This window comes from Balearica regulorum, chromosome 1, assembly GCF_011004875.1.
Source record: "Balearica regulorum gibbericeps isolate bBalReg1 chromosome 1, bBalReg1.pri, whole genome shotgun sequence".
Taxonomy (NCBI): domain Eukaryota; kingdom Metazoa; phylum Chordata; class Aves; order Gruiformes; family Gruidae; genus Balearica; species Balearica regulorum.
Window position 1 is genome coordinate 147,975,761 of NC_046184.1, and position 15,519 is coordinate 147,991,279.

General features: G+C 43.3%; 1 protein-coding gene across 11 annotated transcripts in view; it reads left to right on the forward strand.

Moving 5' to 3' along the window:
* The window catches only part of MAP4K4 (mitogen-activated protein kinase kinase kinase kinase 4), a 168,233-nt gene that overhangs the window by 106,253 nt on the left and 46,461 nt on the right, over nucleotides 1–15,519 (forward strand). For all 11 annotated transcript variants that reach the window (XM_075738316.1, XM_075738356.1, XM_075738309.1 and 8 more), the window contains exons 5-12: nucleotides 353–463; nucleotides 3,304–3,394; nucleotides 4,930–5,060; nucleotides 9,203–9,257; nucleotides 11,695–11,773; nucleotides 13,752–13,927; nucleotides 14,597–14,669; nucleotides 15,139–15,349. In XM_075738316.1, coding sequence (XP_075594431.1) covers nucleotides 353–463; nucleotides 3,304–3,394; nucleotides 4,930–5,060; nucleotides 9,203–9,257; nucleotides 11,695–11,773; nucleotides 13,752–13,927; nucleotides 14,597–14,669; nucleotides 15,139–15,349 — 927 coding nt within the window. The remainder of the gene's footprint in view (nucleotides 1–352; nucleotides 464–3,303; nucleotides 3,395–4,929; nucleotides 5,061–9,202; nucleotides 9,258–11,694; nucleotides 11,774–13,751; nucleotides 13,928–14,596; nucleotides 14,670–15,138; nucleotides 15,350–15,519) is intronic.

The window sequence follows — 15,519 nt, forward strand, 5'->3', positions numbered from 1 at the left end:
GTGTTGCAATGGTGTGATCAGTTTGATTCCTTCAGCATTGGATGTGCTCTTACTCCTGTTGCTGCTAATGCATTTTGCATAGCTGAGCAAATCCAGATTCCCAGCATTAAATTACAGTGATTAAATCAGTCCTTGAAAATGTGGTAACTAATGTGCGACATATTCCATATATGTCTAACACACATTGGAGATACTTGGCTTGAATCCATTTTCCAGGCAGAGATGTAATATACATTATATTCAGTGGTTTGCAAGGGTTTCCCAAATCAGTGCTGCAACCTGATTATTTTACTTTGCTAGACATCTGGGAACTGCGTTTGATGTTGGTTGCATGTTGATATTTGTTTTGCAGCTTGTTATGGAGTTTTGTGGAGCAGGCTCTATCACAGACCTTGTGAAGAACACGAAAGGGAATACTCTGAAAGAAGACTGGATAGCATATATCTCCAGAGAGATTCTCCGGGTAAGGAAAATAGTCTGCTCCGCTTGAAAACACAGAAACAGTCTTACAGGGATGTAGCCTGGCTTGAGGTTCTGCACGAAGCTGTTTCTGATCAATTCTGTTAGCCATGTCATCGCTTGGAGAGTGCGTAGGAGCAGATAGATGTCTGCTCCACATCATTTAACTTGGTGTGAGTTGTACTGTATTGTCACAGCAGCCTTGCAGAAAATAGCAATTTTCAGTCATGAGAAGCCAGCGGAAGAATCAGTGACCTTACCTATTGTAGAAGCTGTGAAACAGTGCCCATAAGACACTGTAGTTGAGAAGCCTGAGGTTGTAAGAGTGTCGTAACAACATAGGGTGCAGAGTGGACTTTTCCAAATGTGCTTGCAGCCGTCTTTCTCTGCTCCTATTCAAGTCTGTGGAGGAAAGGAGTTGTTGGCTCAGGCCGCCATTCAGGACTTCTGTGCTGTGATGTGCTCGCACATTCAATATTCCCGCAGTCTGTCTACAGCAAGCAGCTCCATCGTATGTGGTTGTGCGCTGTTGAGTGCTGGCAGACGGCGCTGCAAAAGTTTCTCGGGAAAAGGGATGCCACTTACCAGTTTTTCTAAAACTGAAGCTTTAATTAATTACTCTTCGTATTTAATTTCCAGTTGGTACAGTTTAAGGGCTTTTTGAATTGGCATTTGTTTGCTGTGCTAAGTAAATCTGGTATGGTTTTCCTCGTGCTTCTTTGTATAACAAATTGCCTCCTACCCGTACCACTACACAGTATGTTTGTTCAATTACCTCATCATAAATGAAGTTCTGAAGGGCTTTATGTTAAAGGAAACCATCACTGGCTCTTGCATAAATCAATGTTCCTGTTGTCTGTGTTACACATTTGCTCGGCTTTGGCGATTTTTAAGATGGGGAGGGAGACGTACAATTCTGGTCTCTTGCTCTAACTCGAAATGCTAGGAGAGAGTCCGGCTGCTGGCGTTTGGGCTGGCACGTTTTAAGTTGTTTACGAGAGAGAAGAAAAGTTGAATACCTACTGATGGTTGTATTTCAAATCAAATGGATAGCATGCTTTAATATGAGGAAAGCTAACTTCTGCAGGACTGATCTTATGCTTAATTTGAGAACTGTGTCACCTTGGATGCTATTGGATGCATGCTATGTTGGATTCATCCTAGGTTCTCCTTCAGTAAGGTAGTCACATTTGCCAAGAAGAGGAAAAAATTATTTACCTCAGAAAAGAATGAGGTGAAAGCTATTTTCTCACTCCTGTGAGAGATTTGCAAAAGGAGCCTTAATTGCTTGCTAGCAGGAACTGGAATATCTGGAAAAAAGGAATGCTAAACTCACATTGCTATGAGACATTGCAAAACCTGATTTGACACTGAGTTTGTCAGAGACGGGGGAGAGAGGTTGTGTAACAGAAAGTTAAAATGAGCTAAAGTGCCAAAGATTGGTGCAGGTGGAGACACAGGTGAGGGTCGACCCTGTGGATCCCTGTGTGGTTGGAGGGGCTTGTGCCCCTCTGCCTCCTCCCTGCCCTTCGCAAACCTAAATGTGTTTTTTCAGTAAGGTTAGATGGTACTCTAGAGAAAACAGACGATTATCTCTCTGGCTGGGTCGGCATAGCAGAAAGCTTTAAAAAGTATCCGGTGTGAAGCCGTGGAAAAGTCTTCATTCCTGTGAAAAATAAGACCACACTTAGCGTTAGCAGCCAGCAAAGGGTCTCGGGGACATCAGCCATTCACTTGATTCGCTTGTGACATGTGCGGGGAGGAGCTGTGGACTGTGTTTTTTTTGGTCACGCTCATTAACTGTTTTAAAAAAAGAAAATAGCCCAATGGTTATGTAGGCAAACTGGTAAATGATCATTTAATGAAGAACATGTGTTAGGAAATATTTCTCTACAGCAACGACTACTCTCTTAACCTCTTGCAGCTGTAAAGGTTCTATTTCTTTATTTTTCATAAAACATTAAAAGCCTATGAGGGCAACACGAACAGGCAAGACGATCCCACTGGAGACTGCAATTTTCCGAGCAGAGATCTGAGGAGAAACCAAAATACAGGCAGTTGCTAAGAGGGTTGCCTGTTGTTCTCCCAATTACATTAGAGAGTAAAATGCAACATATGTCTTCCTCAGCCCTCCCTCCACATGGCTAATGCTTTGGGGCATGCATCCAGGTGCTGTCTCAACAAAAAGCACCGTATGCCAGGACGTTTTGTTTCCTTTGGAAAGTGTAATGCTCATGGTTGGAGTTTTTTTGCATTTTTTTTTTCCTGAGGAACAATTATCTGGCTTCATATTAATGGAGGCTAGAGAACTGCAGCTTTGCAGCAGAGCTTTTGTTTGTTGTCAGTCTTCTCTTGCCCTCAAATATAACTACAAGTCCGTCACCCTCCCACCGCCTTCTCGGGCGTACATGTCTGCATGCTGATGCTGCCTTTTTTCTCCCTCCAGCCCCCTTCCCCGGACTAAATTCTTTGTGACCCTGTGTGTGTCAGGTGTCAGTGATGTACATTGATGCTGTTGTCATTTGCAGTGTCATTGCATAGAGACTTTCTGGGAACTGAACTTTCTTCACATGACAGCTGAGAGGTGTTTGCACAGTACAGATGTTGGGCTGTATTTAGGTGCAGCGTGTGCGTGACCTGGGGCCTGTGTCTCTGCTCCGTTACGGAAAGCTGTGCGGGCAGTGTGCTGCTACAAGGCTCCCCCGGATCCCATTGCACCCAGCCGCTAAGCAAGAGCCCGAGACCCAGTGCCATGGGCTTTGCGGGTGCTGGTATGGGTAGTCTGTTGTTAAGCCAAGAGCCTAGCTCTGATGTCGTCTCCTTCCTCTCCTCTTCTTAATGCAGGGGTTGGCACATCTTCATGCCCACCATGTGATTCACAGGGATATCAAAGGACAAAATGTGTTGTTAACTGAGAATGCAGAAGTGAAACTTGGTAAGTAGGCACACACATCCACTGCCTCATTCATTCAACCTTTGTTTCTTATGTTCCCAAACTGATTTTATCCTCTAAGAGCCCTGTGACATGCTCTGTAGCATGTGTACTCTGTCACTGCTCCTGTGTGAATCGAGGCTCTGCACATATTTCTTCTTGCTTTGGGAGGATGGCATGCATTTTGTTAGAAGATGTTGGCTTTCATGCCAGAATCGGTGAGGGGATCGTTTTGTGCCCCCCTCCCCAAGCCGTGCATGACTTGGGTTGGTTCTGATTCTCTTTATTCTGGACTTGGGAAGTGATGAGAGTCACTCTTTTATTTGGCTTTAATTAAAATAGCACCTGCTGTGCAGGTTCTGGACACAAAAATACAATCTGGACAGCACTCTTGAGGGAGCTGTGGCATCAAGTTCAAAACGTAGTTCCAGCTCTGGCATGCCTGCTGAAACCCATGCTCATCCCTGGCCTCTTCCCTCCCTTCCAAGTGGACAAGCACTTTTCTTCCTTCTCTCTAATCCGTCTCTTCCAGTTACCGCACACTTTAACCTTCTGTGTATCACACTACGTTCGCCACCTTTTTTCAGTTAAATATAGAGCCATGCTGAAGCCCTCCCACCCAGCCCACATCCCTTCTGTTTTGCATTACACCTTCCTGCAGCACAAGGCATGGGAAGATGTCCCAGCTGCTGGAGGAGGAAGCTCTCAGGAGAGCTTTCCTCCTTTTGGTCCAAAGTGGAGCACAGTAGCTCCCAAACCGTTGCTCCCACCGAGCTCGTCTACACCAGTTTGTCAGCGTTGCTCAGATGATGGATGCAGTGAAGCTGACACAGCCCTCCTAAGGCAGATGCAGTTACTGGTATAGAAAGACATGTATCACTGTTGTCGTGAGCAGGGAGAACTGAAGGGAAGAAAACACCCTTGTAATGTAATTGCCCTGTAATGAAATGGGCATCCCTTTTGCAATCCATGTGTGCGTGTGCTCAAAGTTGGCACCTCTTGAATAATCCTCATCTTTTGCTCCTATCGACACATCTGCTCTGTATGTTAGAGCAGAGAGCAATTCACTGAACAATAAAAAATTTTTGCTGTCTGATTTTAGAGCAGAAAAGGTGGACAGCTGAAAAGGAGACGTGTTCACACATGTGGTTTTCCCACAGCATAAGAGGTACCTTTGGGAAGCAGCTCCCTTTCAATAGACAAAGGGGCTTGGCTTCACCATTTGGGAAGGGAATAGCCTTTCCTCAGCCTCCCAGGCAGTATTTTTGCAGCTGTACACTCCCTTCTGTACAGGCAGGCCGGTGAGAGGTGCAGGAGAGGTGGTCGCATGCTGCCATGTCCCTTGACACGTGTGAGCCAACATGTTGCATGTGAACCACAAAGGCTCGGCTGCCTCAGTATTCATCATATTATTTCTCCTCAGCATGGTCCTCCCATATAGAACATTCATGGGGTTTTATTTCCAAATCACCTTATAGAAGTAATCACTGCATTATTTTTCCCCCTCTTATTTTATTTTACTCTTTTCCCATCCACAGTGGATTTTGGTGTGAGTGCTCAGCTGGACAGGACAGTTGGCAGGAGAAACACTTTTATTGGAACTCCGTACTGGATGGCTCCAGAAGTTATTGCCTGTGATGAAAATCCAGATGCTACATATGATTACAGAGTAAGAGAGTCCTGTTCACAGAAAAAACCCAACCCAACGTACAAAACCCATACACTTGTATGAATGTTCACGAACGATGGCAGGTTTTGAGATTTCTTATGCTTTGTAGAAGTAATACTATTTTGTGTAGTTACATTCTTATGACAAGAGTACAAGGTATGGGTCACTGTCAAATTGTGACCTTTAACAGTTGCCGTTACTTGTATTATTGTAGCTTTGAGCCATAAGTAGTATAGGAGTTCAGGATGCTGTAGCTGCTCAGAGAAGGCAAAAAAGAGTTTAACTGGAAATGCCCGTGTTCTCAATTTGTATAATGATTGTACATTAAATTGTGTTAGACTATGTCCCAGTTATTGTAGTAACCCAGAACAATGCATTTTAGGTGTTGCCTTAAATAGAACCACCGTCTGGAGAGCCAGTGGAGTACAGAAGGAGCTCTTTAAACTGTGCCTATTCCTGATTTCAGGATACATATATGTGTTGATAAAAAAATATCCATCGCAACATTTCTCAACAAGGATCATTTTTTACATAGTTTGCTGCAGACTGAAGATTTAATTACTGCAAAACCATAATTGGCTTGATGGTATTTACACTACCCTTAAGAATATTATGTATGTGTATTTAAAGTTAAATTTCTCTAGTAAAAGCATATTGTAATCTTAAAAGTTCTTCTCAGCTTGCTTTAATGAAAGCACAAGGAAAGAAAAAATTGAAAATATGCTTTTAAAAAAATCTTCACTTAGACTAATGAAGTTGTTCCAACTCTTAACCAAGAAGGGCAACAAAGGTATCAGAAAGCCTGTGATTAAGGCCTTACAGTGAATTTTAGAGATGAACATCAATTACATCAATTTGCTGAGATTGGTAGTGGTGTTAGCTATCAGTATATTTGTGCATGTCTAAATCTATTTAAAAAAACAACAGCTTATTTGAATTGGTATTTTAGTACCTTTTGAGTAAGATTGATCAGATTGATCATATTTCTCTTGATTTAATTGCTTTTTAAATCCATCAGCTCATTGTACTAAAGATAATGCTTTATATCTTTGCAGATGGAGTTATTAGGGGTGGCTATTAAATTATCTAATAAAGGAGGAAAACTCTCTGCAATATTTGTTAATGCAGTCATGATGTGAAAAATAACTCCTTCTGCCTCTGAAAACACCTGTTTATGGTTCCTGGTGGAGCCTATAGGGCGCTCTCCTCCCAAAAAATCATGGTTGAAAGATTTTGTAAGATCACGAGGCTGTGCAGTTTAGCTTAAATGGCTGGATTGGACCAAGGGAAAAGATTGCCTTGCTGGGTCTGAAAATGCAATCGTTAGAAATACTTCTCTGCTTGTAGTATAAAAGAGCTTATTTGCTCATTAGTTTTGACTAAGTTTTTAAAAAAAACACTATGATCACCAGAAATGAAGACTGCTTTGCTCAAGAACAGCTCTCTTTCAGGAGTCTCCTCCAGTGTTTTGGCCCTTAAGCTGTGGCAGTCTCTGGAGTTGGTTCCTCGCCAGGACTTTTCCAGCTCTTGCCTATGTTTCACCCTCCTGGCTCTCGCTCAGGCTCTCCCTAGTCAGGGGTGCTGGCCAGAGGTGGTACCTTAAAAGGCTCCCACTGAAGGACTCTTGCTCGTAACGTTTCAAGCAAAGCTGAGAGATGGTAGGGAAGGAGTGTTCGTTTTGGCTGCAAGCAGTGTGTCCAACAGAGGCTTCTTGCAGTATTAGCAATGATGGCTATTCCCCTAGATAAAGCTATTATTTGACTATTGGGACTAGAAAAAGTTTGAGACTGGGTATATTCCATTAAGCTGTATTTGTTTGCTTATTTGCTAGTTTAGACACTGCCAGGTTTTGGGGGTTTTGCCCCATACTTTTCATAGTCTTTCATTTTCTCTGTCTTTTGTTTGAGAGAATGGGTATGGTATGTTCTATGAATCTACTGTAGGGAAATCACAGCATCATAGAATACCAGGTTGGAAGGAACCTCAAGAATCATCTGGTCCAACCTTTCTTGGCAAAAGCATGGTCTAGACAAGATGGCCCAGCACCCCATCCAGCCGAATCTTAGAAGTGTCCAGTGTTGGGGAATCCACCGCTTCCCTGGGGAGATCATTCCAATGGCTGATTATTCTCATTGTGAAAAAAATTTCTCTTGTGTTCAATCGGAATCTCCTCAGGAGTAACTTGCTCCCATTATCCCTTATCTTTTCCATGTGACTCCTTGTAAAAAGAGAGTCTCCATCTTCTTTGTAGCCACCCTTTAAGTACTGAATCATGGTGATGATGTCACCCCTAAGCCTTCTTTTCTCAAGGCTGAACAAACCCAGTGCTCTCAGCCTTTCCTCGTATGGCAGGCTTCCCAGTCCTTTGATCACCCTGGTGACCCTCCTCTGGACCCTCTCCAGCCTGTCCACATCTTTTTTTGTATAGTGGGTACCAAAACTGAACACAGTATTCCAGGTGTGGCCTGACAAGCGCTGAGTAGAGTGAGATAATGACTTCTTCATTTCTGCTGGTGATGCCCTTGTTGATGCAACCCAACATCCTGTTGGCTTGCTTTGCCACTGCAGCACACTGTTCACTCATACTGAGCTGGTTGTGCACCAGGACCCCAAGGTCCCTTTCTACAGAGCTGCTCCCCAGCCAGGTAGATCCCAGCCTGTGCTGCCCTCGTGGATTATATATTCCCAGGTGCAAGACCTTATATTTGTCTGTGTTGAACTTCATAAGGTTCTTGTTAGCCCACTCTTCCAGCTTATCCAGGTCTTCCTGCCGAGTGGCTTTCCCTTCCGAAGCGTCTACTTCCCCACTCAGTTTTGCATCATCTGCAAATTTCATCAGGGTGCACTTGATCCCATCATCCAGATCACTTAGAAAGATATTAAACAGTGTTGGGCCCAATATCGATCCCTGGGGGACCCCACTTGTGACAGGTTGCCAGTTCGAAAAAGAGCTATTTACCACCACCCTCTGGGTGAGGCCAGTTCCCCACCCACAGCATGGACCACTTGTCAGTTTTCAAGGAGGCGGCTCTGGGGAACCGTATTGAAAGCCTTCAAGAAATCCAGGTAGACGATGTCCACTGCTCGCCTCACATCAACTGAGCAGGTTACTTTGTCATAGAAGGTGATCAGGTTTGTCAAGCATGATTTGCCCTTGGTGAATCCATGCTGGCTTTTCCCAATTGTGTCCTTCATTTGACTTGTGATAGCCCCCAGGAGGATTTGTTCCATAACTTTCCCAGGGACTGAAGTAAGACTGATAGATCTATAATTTCCTGGATCCTTCTTTAAGCCCTTTTTGTAGATGGGGGTAACGTTAACCTTCTTCCAGTCTTCTGGGACATCCCCCAATCTCCAAAGAGGCTTCTCAAAGATTATGGAGAGCAGCCTTGCAATGACATCAGCCAGCTCTCTTAACACCTTCGGGTGGATATTGTCGGGACCCATCAATTTGCAGAGGTCAAGGTCCTGTAACAGTTCACATACCAACTCTTCCTTCACTGATGGCGGGTCCATGTTTGCATCAACCTGGATTTTTGTTCCCAAGTCCTGGGGCCCAACAGCACTGGTAAAGACAGAGGTGAAGGAAGTGTTGAGAACCTTTGCCTTATCAGTGTTGTGGTGACTAATTCACCTCTCCTGTTTAACAGTGGGCCAATATTATCCTTCTGCTTGTTGTTTACGTACCTAAAGAACCCTTTCTTATAGTTTTTGATGTCTCTGGCCAATTTTAATTTGAGCTGAGCTTTTGCTTTTCTAACTGCATTTCTGCACACCCTGGCAATGTCCTTGTTCAATCCTTTGTAAACAAGGAAATATTGAAAATTCTGTTGTTTCATAGACTTAGATTTTGAGCAAATGTATTTTTCTTTGTCATAACGTGAATATATTTTTATGTGTTATTAGAAAGGATTGTTTGCATAATCTGTGTGAATATGTGCGTGTATTTCTGCATATATATAAGTATTATATGAAAAGTAGGATTTTATGATACTGTTGCAAGAAAAAAGTAGCTTATATTATTTAAAAAGCCATGGTATTTGGTTTCAGTCTCACCTACAGGGCCTCTGTAAATAGTACTTTCTTACTGTCTGAATGGATAAATTCACCTACTAACATATGGTCTCTCTCTTTTTACGCAGAGTGACCTTTGGTCATGCGGCATTACAGCCATAGAGATGGCAGAAGGAGCTCCCCGTAAGTGATACGTGTGCTTCTCCAGTGGGCTCATTAAGACTGAAACATATACTTGGGAGATGCTGGTTGTAATCTAAGCCTAGTTTTGAGGTTTCTGAAAGTATCCACATGTTATTTCTGTTCTCTTTGGTTTTGCCTGCCCTATAAATACAAAATCCCATAAATAGCAATGCTTTTGATAAAGATAGGATTGTGTTTAAGCACTACAGTGCAGACTGCAGTAATTAAATTTCTATAGCAGGAATATTTGGAAGCTAATCGAGCGTCAGACTTCCTTCCTATGGGTAGTATATTGTGTTTCGGAGTTGTGTCCCAATTTGTGTATGGCCTGGCCTGGGATGCTGAAACCTCAGCCGGGGAGAGGGGCAGAGGGGCCTCGAGAAAACCGACCTTAATGAAAAAAGCATCTGTAGCAATTGTTTCTGTGTCGTCTTTCTGTCGCTCTGGGTAATGCTAACATTGTTTTTCCTTTTGTTTCTACCCATTGGTGGGCGGTGTTGATTTTAGCAGTGACATGACTTAAACTGTAAATCCATCTTCAACACAAAGTATTGAACTTAATGGTCCCTACTTGACAATACTTATCTGTTGATATGGGTATTTTTGACAGAGAAACCTGGAAACCAAAAATGCACCACTTCTTATAGCTTATTTTCCCCTCATATAGTTATTCTTTCCGACTATCAAGGCAGACAGCAGATAGGTGAGAGGAGGACAGAAGGATTTAAAAAGAAAGGAAATTAGGCACAATATTTTGGCTTTTAATGGTAATTTTTATGAAAGTCCTGATTGAACTAGCAAATATGCTTACCCTCACCCCCAACTGGAGCTCTGTATTTAAAAAGTAACAGCCTAAGGTACCTAAGAGTGAGTTAATTAAATTTTTTTACTCATAAACAACCACCACCACCACACCGTAGCCCAGCTTGAAACCTCGGTCTTTGCAATAATCATGTTGAAATAAAGTATTGATATTTTCCTAGCTAAAAAAAGGTCATTTCATTATAGCTGCTGCCTGATTTTTTTTGGTTGTTGTTAACATAAAATTTATAAATCGAATCACAACGTTCTTGTTGTGATTCATGTTTTAGGAGGTCTGATGGTTTGGGTTTTGGTTTTTGGGGGTTTTTTTCTTCCTAATTGCATGCTTGCCTGCATGCCCACGTGAGAGCTGCTCCCAGGACACCTCAGCCAGCACTGTGTTAACGACGTTTGAGCTACCACTTGACCTCCTTTTTGCCGTACCTTTTTGCTCAGTGCATTGGGTTGCCTGTATGGCTTTCAATTAAAAGCTCTGTCTGTGAGGTTTTTTGTAAGCTTGGTATTGGACAATAATATTTTTTCATTTCCAAACCGAAGCAGAGTTTGGATCCTTTTTGTGTAAAAGCACAAGAGGGGCATCTGAGAAGTGAGCGAAGATCCAATGTAAATGCTGAACAGCTCTTGCCTTGGTCTGTCCTCTGGCATGTGGGCTCTGCCTCCTCCTCCAGCGGCAGCTGAAGAGTCCATCCCTAAGCTTGGTGGTCAGATGGGATCCTCAGGCATCCAGGGGCTTCTCTGCCAAGGTTGTGGCCCCTTATTTCTGAATCCAGAATCCTCTTTACATCAGTCTGTTTCTCCTGGATTTCTGTTTCGTGGAAAATGTTACCTCTGCCTGCAGCGATCATTTAGGCTGAGACTGATGGTGCAAAGGTCAGGCATAGGAAGGTGGTTAAAAACAGGATTTGCTTCTAGTGACCTTTCTTGGGCAGCCTCTCTCCCTGCACCCTTGTTTCCCTGCTTTGGCTCTGCCGTGGTGCTTTGCTGTGGAACAGGAGGAAAGGCTGTCCAGCAGAGATCCCGGACTCCCACTAAGTGTCTGCTGAAACCAACAGGACTTTTGTCAGAAAAAGTCACGGGCTTGCATTTCAGTTCTGCAGGGAATCCTTTTTTTTTTTTTTTTTTTTTTTTGATACAGACCCTTCCATGCTTCAAAACTGTCAGGCCTTGGAGTAAAGAAAATCTCCAAGTCTGGAGAGTAAAAATGAGGCATCCTCCATAATGGGAGAGAAGGGCAGGTGGAGGGAAGTTTGTATGAAACAGTAACTGTGTCATTCTTTCCTTCTGCCATCATCATCTCCCAATATTTTATTGACCAGAATGTAAGGTAGATGATTTGGGGCTGGAGGAAGATCATGCACAGATGTTCCCATCATGGTTGATTCTGAAGGTTAATCCATGCCTCAATCTCTTTCTGTTTTGGGGGCTGCCCTTGGCACATTTTGCTGTGGAATTGTCGTTTCGGGCTAATTCCATTTAGCTGTGTTGCTGTGTGCATCAGCTGTGTGTGCGGTCAGGACGGTGGGAATGGTTGTGGAAGCTGAGGCCATTGTATTGACACAGAGCAACTAAGCCAACGTTTCTATGTTTCTGTTTGGTTTTGTTTTCTTTCCTTCAGCGCTTTGTGACATGCATCCCATGAGGGCACTCTTTCTGATACCCAGGAACCCTCCCCCACGGTTAAAATCCAAGAAATGGTACGTATTGGTTCTGTCTTGTTTGTAACCCTTTTTGTAGCATGATGCTTTCTTGTATCTGATCACATGCTGTTTTGTTACTGCTTCCACAGAACTGTAAAGCAATTTAAGTTTGCAAAAATCACTCTGTTCTTATCTTTTGTGCTGCTGAATCAAAGCATGAAATAAAAAGCATGCCTTGTTTATTTAGTTCTGTTTGTCCCAGAGAAATTTTATCTTGAATTACCTGAAAATAAAAACCAAGCTTTTTTTTTCTTGACAGAGCAGCATCTGTATTAAGGTGACAAATGGATCCATATTTTAAAAAATAAGCTCCCGCAGCACTCTTAAAATGTAGTATGTTTTCTCAAATGTATCATAACACAGAAACAGAACAGTACTATAGTGTTCTAGTTGCTAAGTTGAAAGGAGCTATTAAAACTAATGAAGGCTTTCACTATAATTATTGTAAACGATTGGAATTGAGTGTGTGCTTCTTGCCAGCTGAGAAGAATCCATTAGTATTGGAGGATTTCCTCCCAGTTACTGGTTACAACTGGCACATGGGAAACAAAAATACTCCCTAGAAAGAGGTTTCATATAGATTGAATGTGATCACAGGATGCTGTGATCCTGTCAAAATAATGAAGTGATTTGACTGCCTATTCAATATCAACGTAATGTAAACTTGGCTTGCTTGCTGGGCTTGGTCTTTGCCTGGATTGACTTATTTATGCATTTGTACTGTCAAGGCATCCCTCTCTCATACTTGCTTTCTGCATAAGTTAAAGGAATAGAGATGCATATACAGTATTTGCATAAGCCTTTCATGAACCTGTTTATTTAGAAGAATAACACTTAAGGTGTGAGGAATAAAAAACCCAGTGAAGTTACCTTGAATTCAGCCTCTTACATTACAGTAGGAAAGTGAAGCAATGGATGGAAACTGTTGTTGTTTTCACACTTAACCATGTGGTAGAGGTGTTTGCTGCCCAAGCATGGAAGCAGGTTGAGAGCACCTAGCAATCAAAAAGTGACTCTGGCCAAAGCCAGTGCTGCTGTGACTCAACTGTTTTGATGGTGTGCTCAGTGGCAGGTTATGAGAAAAATGCGGTTTTGAATATTTCCATTACTGGCATTTTGCAAGGTGGCTTATTTGGTGGCTTCTATCTGGAGAAGTCCTCTTTCAGGAGCTCAAATGAAGTGCAAATTTAGGAAGGTGATGCTCCAGCTTAGCTAACTTCCGTACCTTGTTGCTTCATGCGGTGTGCAGGAGGAGCTCAGTTCAGTTCATACCCTTAAATTGCATCAGTGAGAATCTGACCCCAAGTGCCTGTGTTGAACAGACAATACTATTTAACACCCACCTGTTGTTCTACGAGGATTTTTTTGTGTGTGTGGCTCTTCAGGTAAAAAATAAAATACTCTTAAATTCTCGCAGACCTATCTCAGTGAGCCCAGGTGCATACAAAAGCAGCGCAGTGCTGCTCGTGTCAGGGGAATGCTGGCCACAGTTCTTGTGGCTTTTGGTATGTGGTATGGCTGTTCTGAAGCAGACATGCCCTTAGATAGCATGGGCAGGTGGAGACACACCAGAGCTGCCCTGCCCGTGCTCCAAGCAAGCTGGATGCTACCCAGCTGTGGTCCAGAAGTAGCAGAGCTGGGTTTGCATGATTTGCCTTCGCTAATAGATCCTGCCTTTGAGGGCAATTATGCCTGTGAAAGAGGGCACATTACTGCCAGGCTGTGCCTAAGCACTGCAGGTATGTTGGTATGTGTCCATCCAGCCCTGTGTCCCTCCAGCCCAGTGCTCAGCTGGAGCCCACTCAGCTCTGTTTAGGAGGCATACTTGTAGACAGCACTTGTACCATCCTCTGGGACCTGATGCTCTTTGAGGAAAGGAATTAGACTTTGAGGAAGAACAGAAAAAATGTTTGAGCTGAGTTTTACCTGTGATCTTGTCTTGTTTTGGTTTTTTTCCCCCTCTCTACTTTCTCAGGTCAAAAAAGTTTTTCAGCTTTATAGAAGGCTGTCTAGTGAAGAATTACATGCAGCGACCTTCTACGGAGCAACTCTTGAAACACCCCTTTATACGTGACCAACCAAATGAAAGGCAAGTCCGAATCCAGCTTAAGGACCATATAGACAGGACCAGGAAGAAGAGAGGAGAGAAAGGTATGCCACTTCTAAAAATCCACTACTGCAGCTTGTTAAAAATACGTATTTTTGTCCTGCTTTGCATTCTAAATCCCCATGCCTAGAACAGCTCCGAACAACCCAAGCCCTTGAAAGATTCTTTTTTAATTCATGTTGCAATTATCAGCGGGCTCTTAGGTTTTGTTTTGTCCTCTACAATGTCAAGTGTCTTATTTTCAGATAAATTTATTCCCTTCTGGGCCACTGCCTCTTTCATACAAGCATTAAACAGTATTTAGGTGGATATTGGCATATATGCCTTTACTTTTTTGGTCTGTGGTAGGTTCATTCCTGGAATGATGCCATAAATCAGGCTCACAGGAAATAACCCATCACAAGAGCTATGAAGTGAATATCTCAGGCAGCCTGTTCTCTTTATTCAGGTGGTGCCAAAGTTCTCCAGGTGTCTTGTCTTACATGTAAAACCTGGTGGTGTTCAGGGAATTCACTGAAAGTCTGCTGCAGAGCACGGTGCTGCTTTACAAGTGTGGGAAGATGGGCTGGTATATGCAGAATGAGTTCTAGGGTCTGCGACAGATCTCCTCACTGAAGGGGATAGGAACTGGTTCACTAATGCGCTACTGCAACTCCTCACTGTCCTAAAATGAAAGATAAGCGCTATCTAGGCTTTTGTTTCTTTTCCATTAGATGAGACGGAGTATGAATATAGTGGAAGTGAGGAAGAAGAGGAGGAAGTGCCTGAACAAGAAGGAGAGCCAAGGTAATAATTGCTTTTGGGAGGGCTCTGGGCAGTCCATGCCAAGTAAGTGTAAAGGTCTGTGACTATAAATCAGGGGCATGCTTAATTTCTGTCTCCTATTAAATGCATGCACAAGCCATACAAACCACCCAAAGGGTTTGAATACCTGTACTGTGACTGCTAAAGGTTTTAAAGCTCCCCCTCGTATGGCTTAGAGCCAGCAAGCTCTGGATGGAGGGAGATTTATGGCAAATATGATTGGTCAGGGGCTCCACAATGTCAGAGTTGGTCCTTATTTTGCTTGGCCTCATTTCACGCCTTCCACTGACAGCGTGTATTTGACATGCATCCAGCCTCTTTGCTCCGAAAGCAACAAGATTAAAATTTAACATCATGCTATATTTTATTAATGTTCCCCTTCTTTGGAAAAGGTATTTAATGGCCCATCAGGCTTTATTGTACGGGAGGCTTTAACTTCCTCTTGTTGCAGTTCCATTGTCAATGTGCCTGGAGAATCAACCCTCCGACGTGATTTCCTGAGGCTGCAGCAGGAAAACAAGGAACGATCCGAGGCCCTTCGGAGACAGCAGCTGCTGCAGGAGCAGCAGCTCCGTGAGCAGGAGGAGTACAAGAGGCAGCTGCTGGCAGAGAGGCAGAAGCGCATCGAGCAGCAGAAGGAGCAAAGGAGGCGGCTGGAAGAGGTAGAGACAGGAGGCTGGAGCTCAGGGGGCAAAAAAAGCCCCTCTTCCACTTGCCTTTCCCATTCCCACGCCCATTTAAAAAGAGTTCCCTGTAGCCCAGCACATCTCAGGAAAGAAACCAACATGTTCAAATCCACTGGCAAACATAGAGCAAAGCACTTAAGTCCATG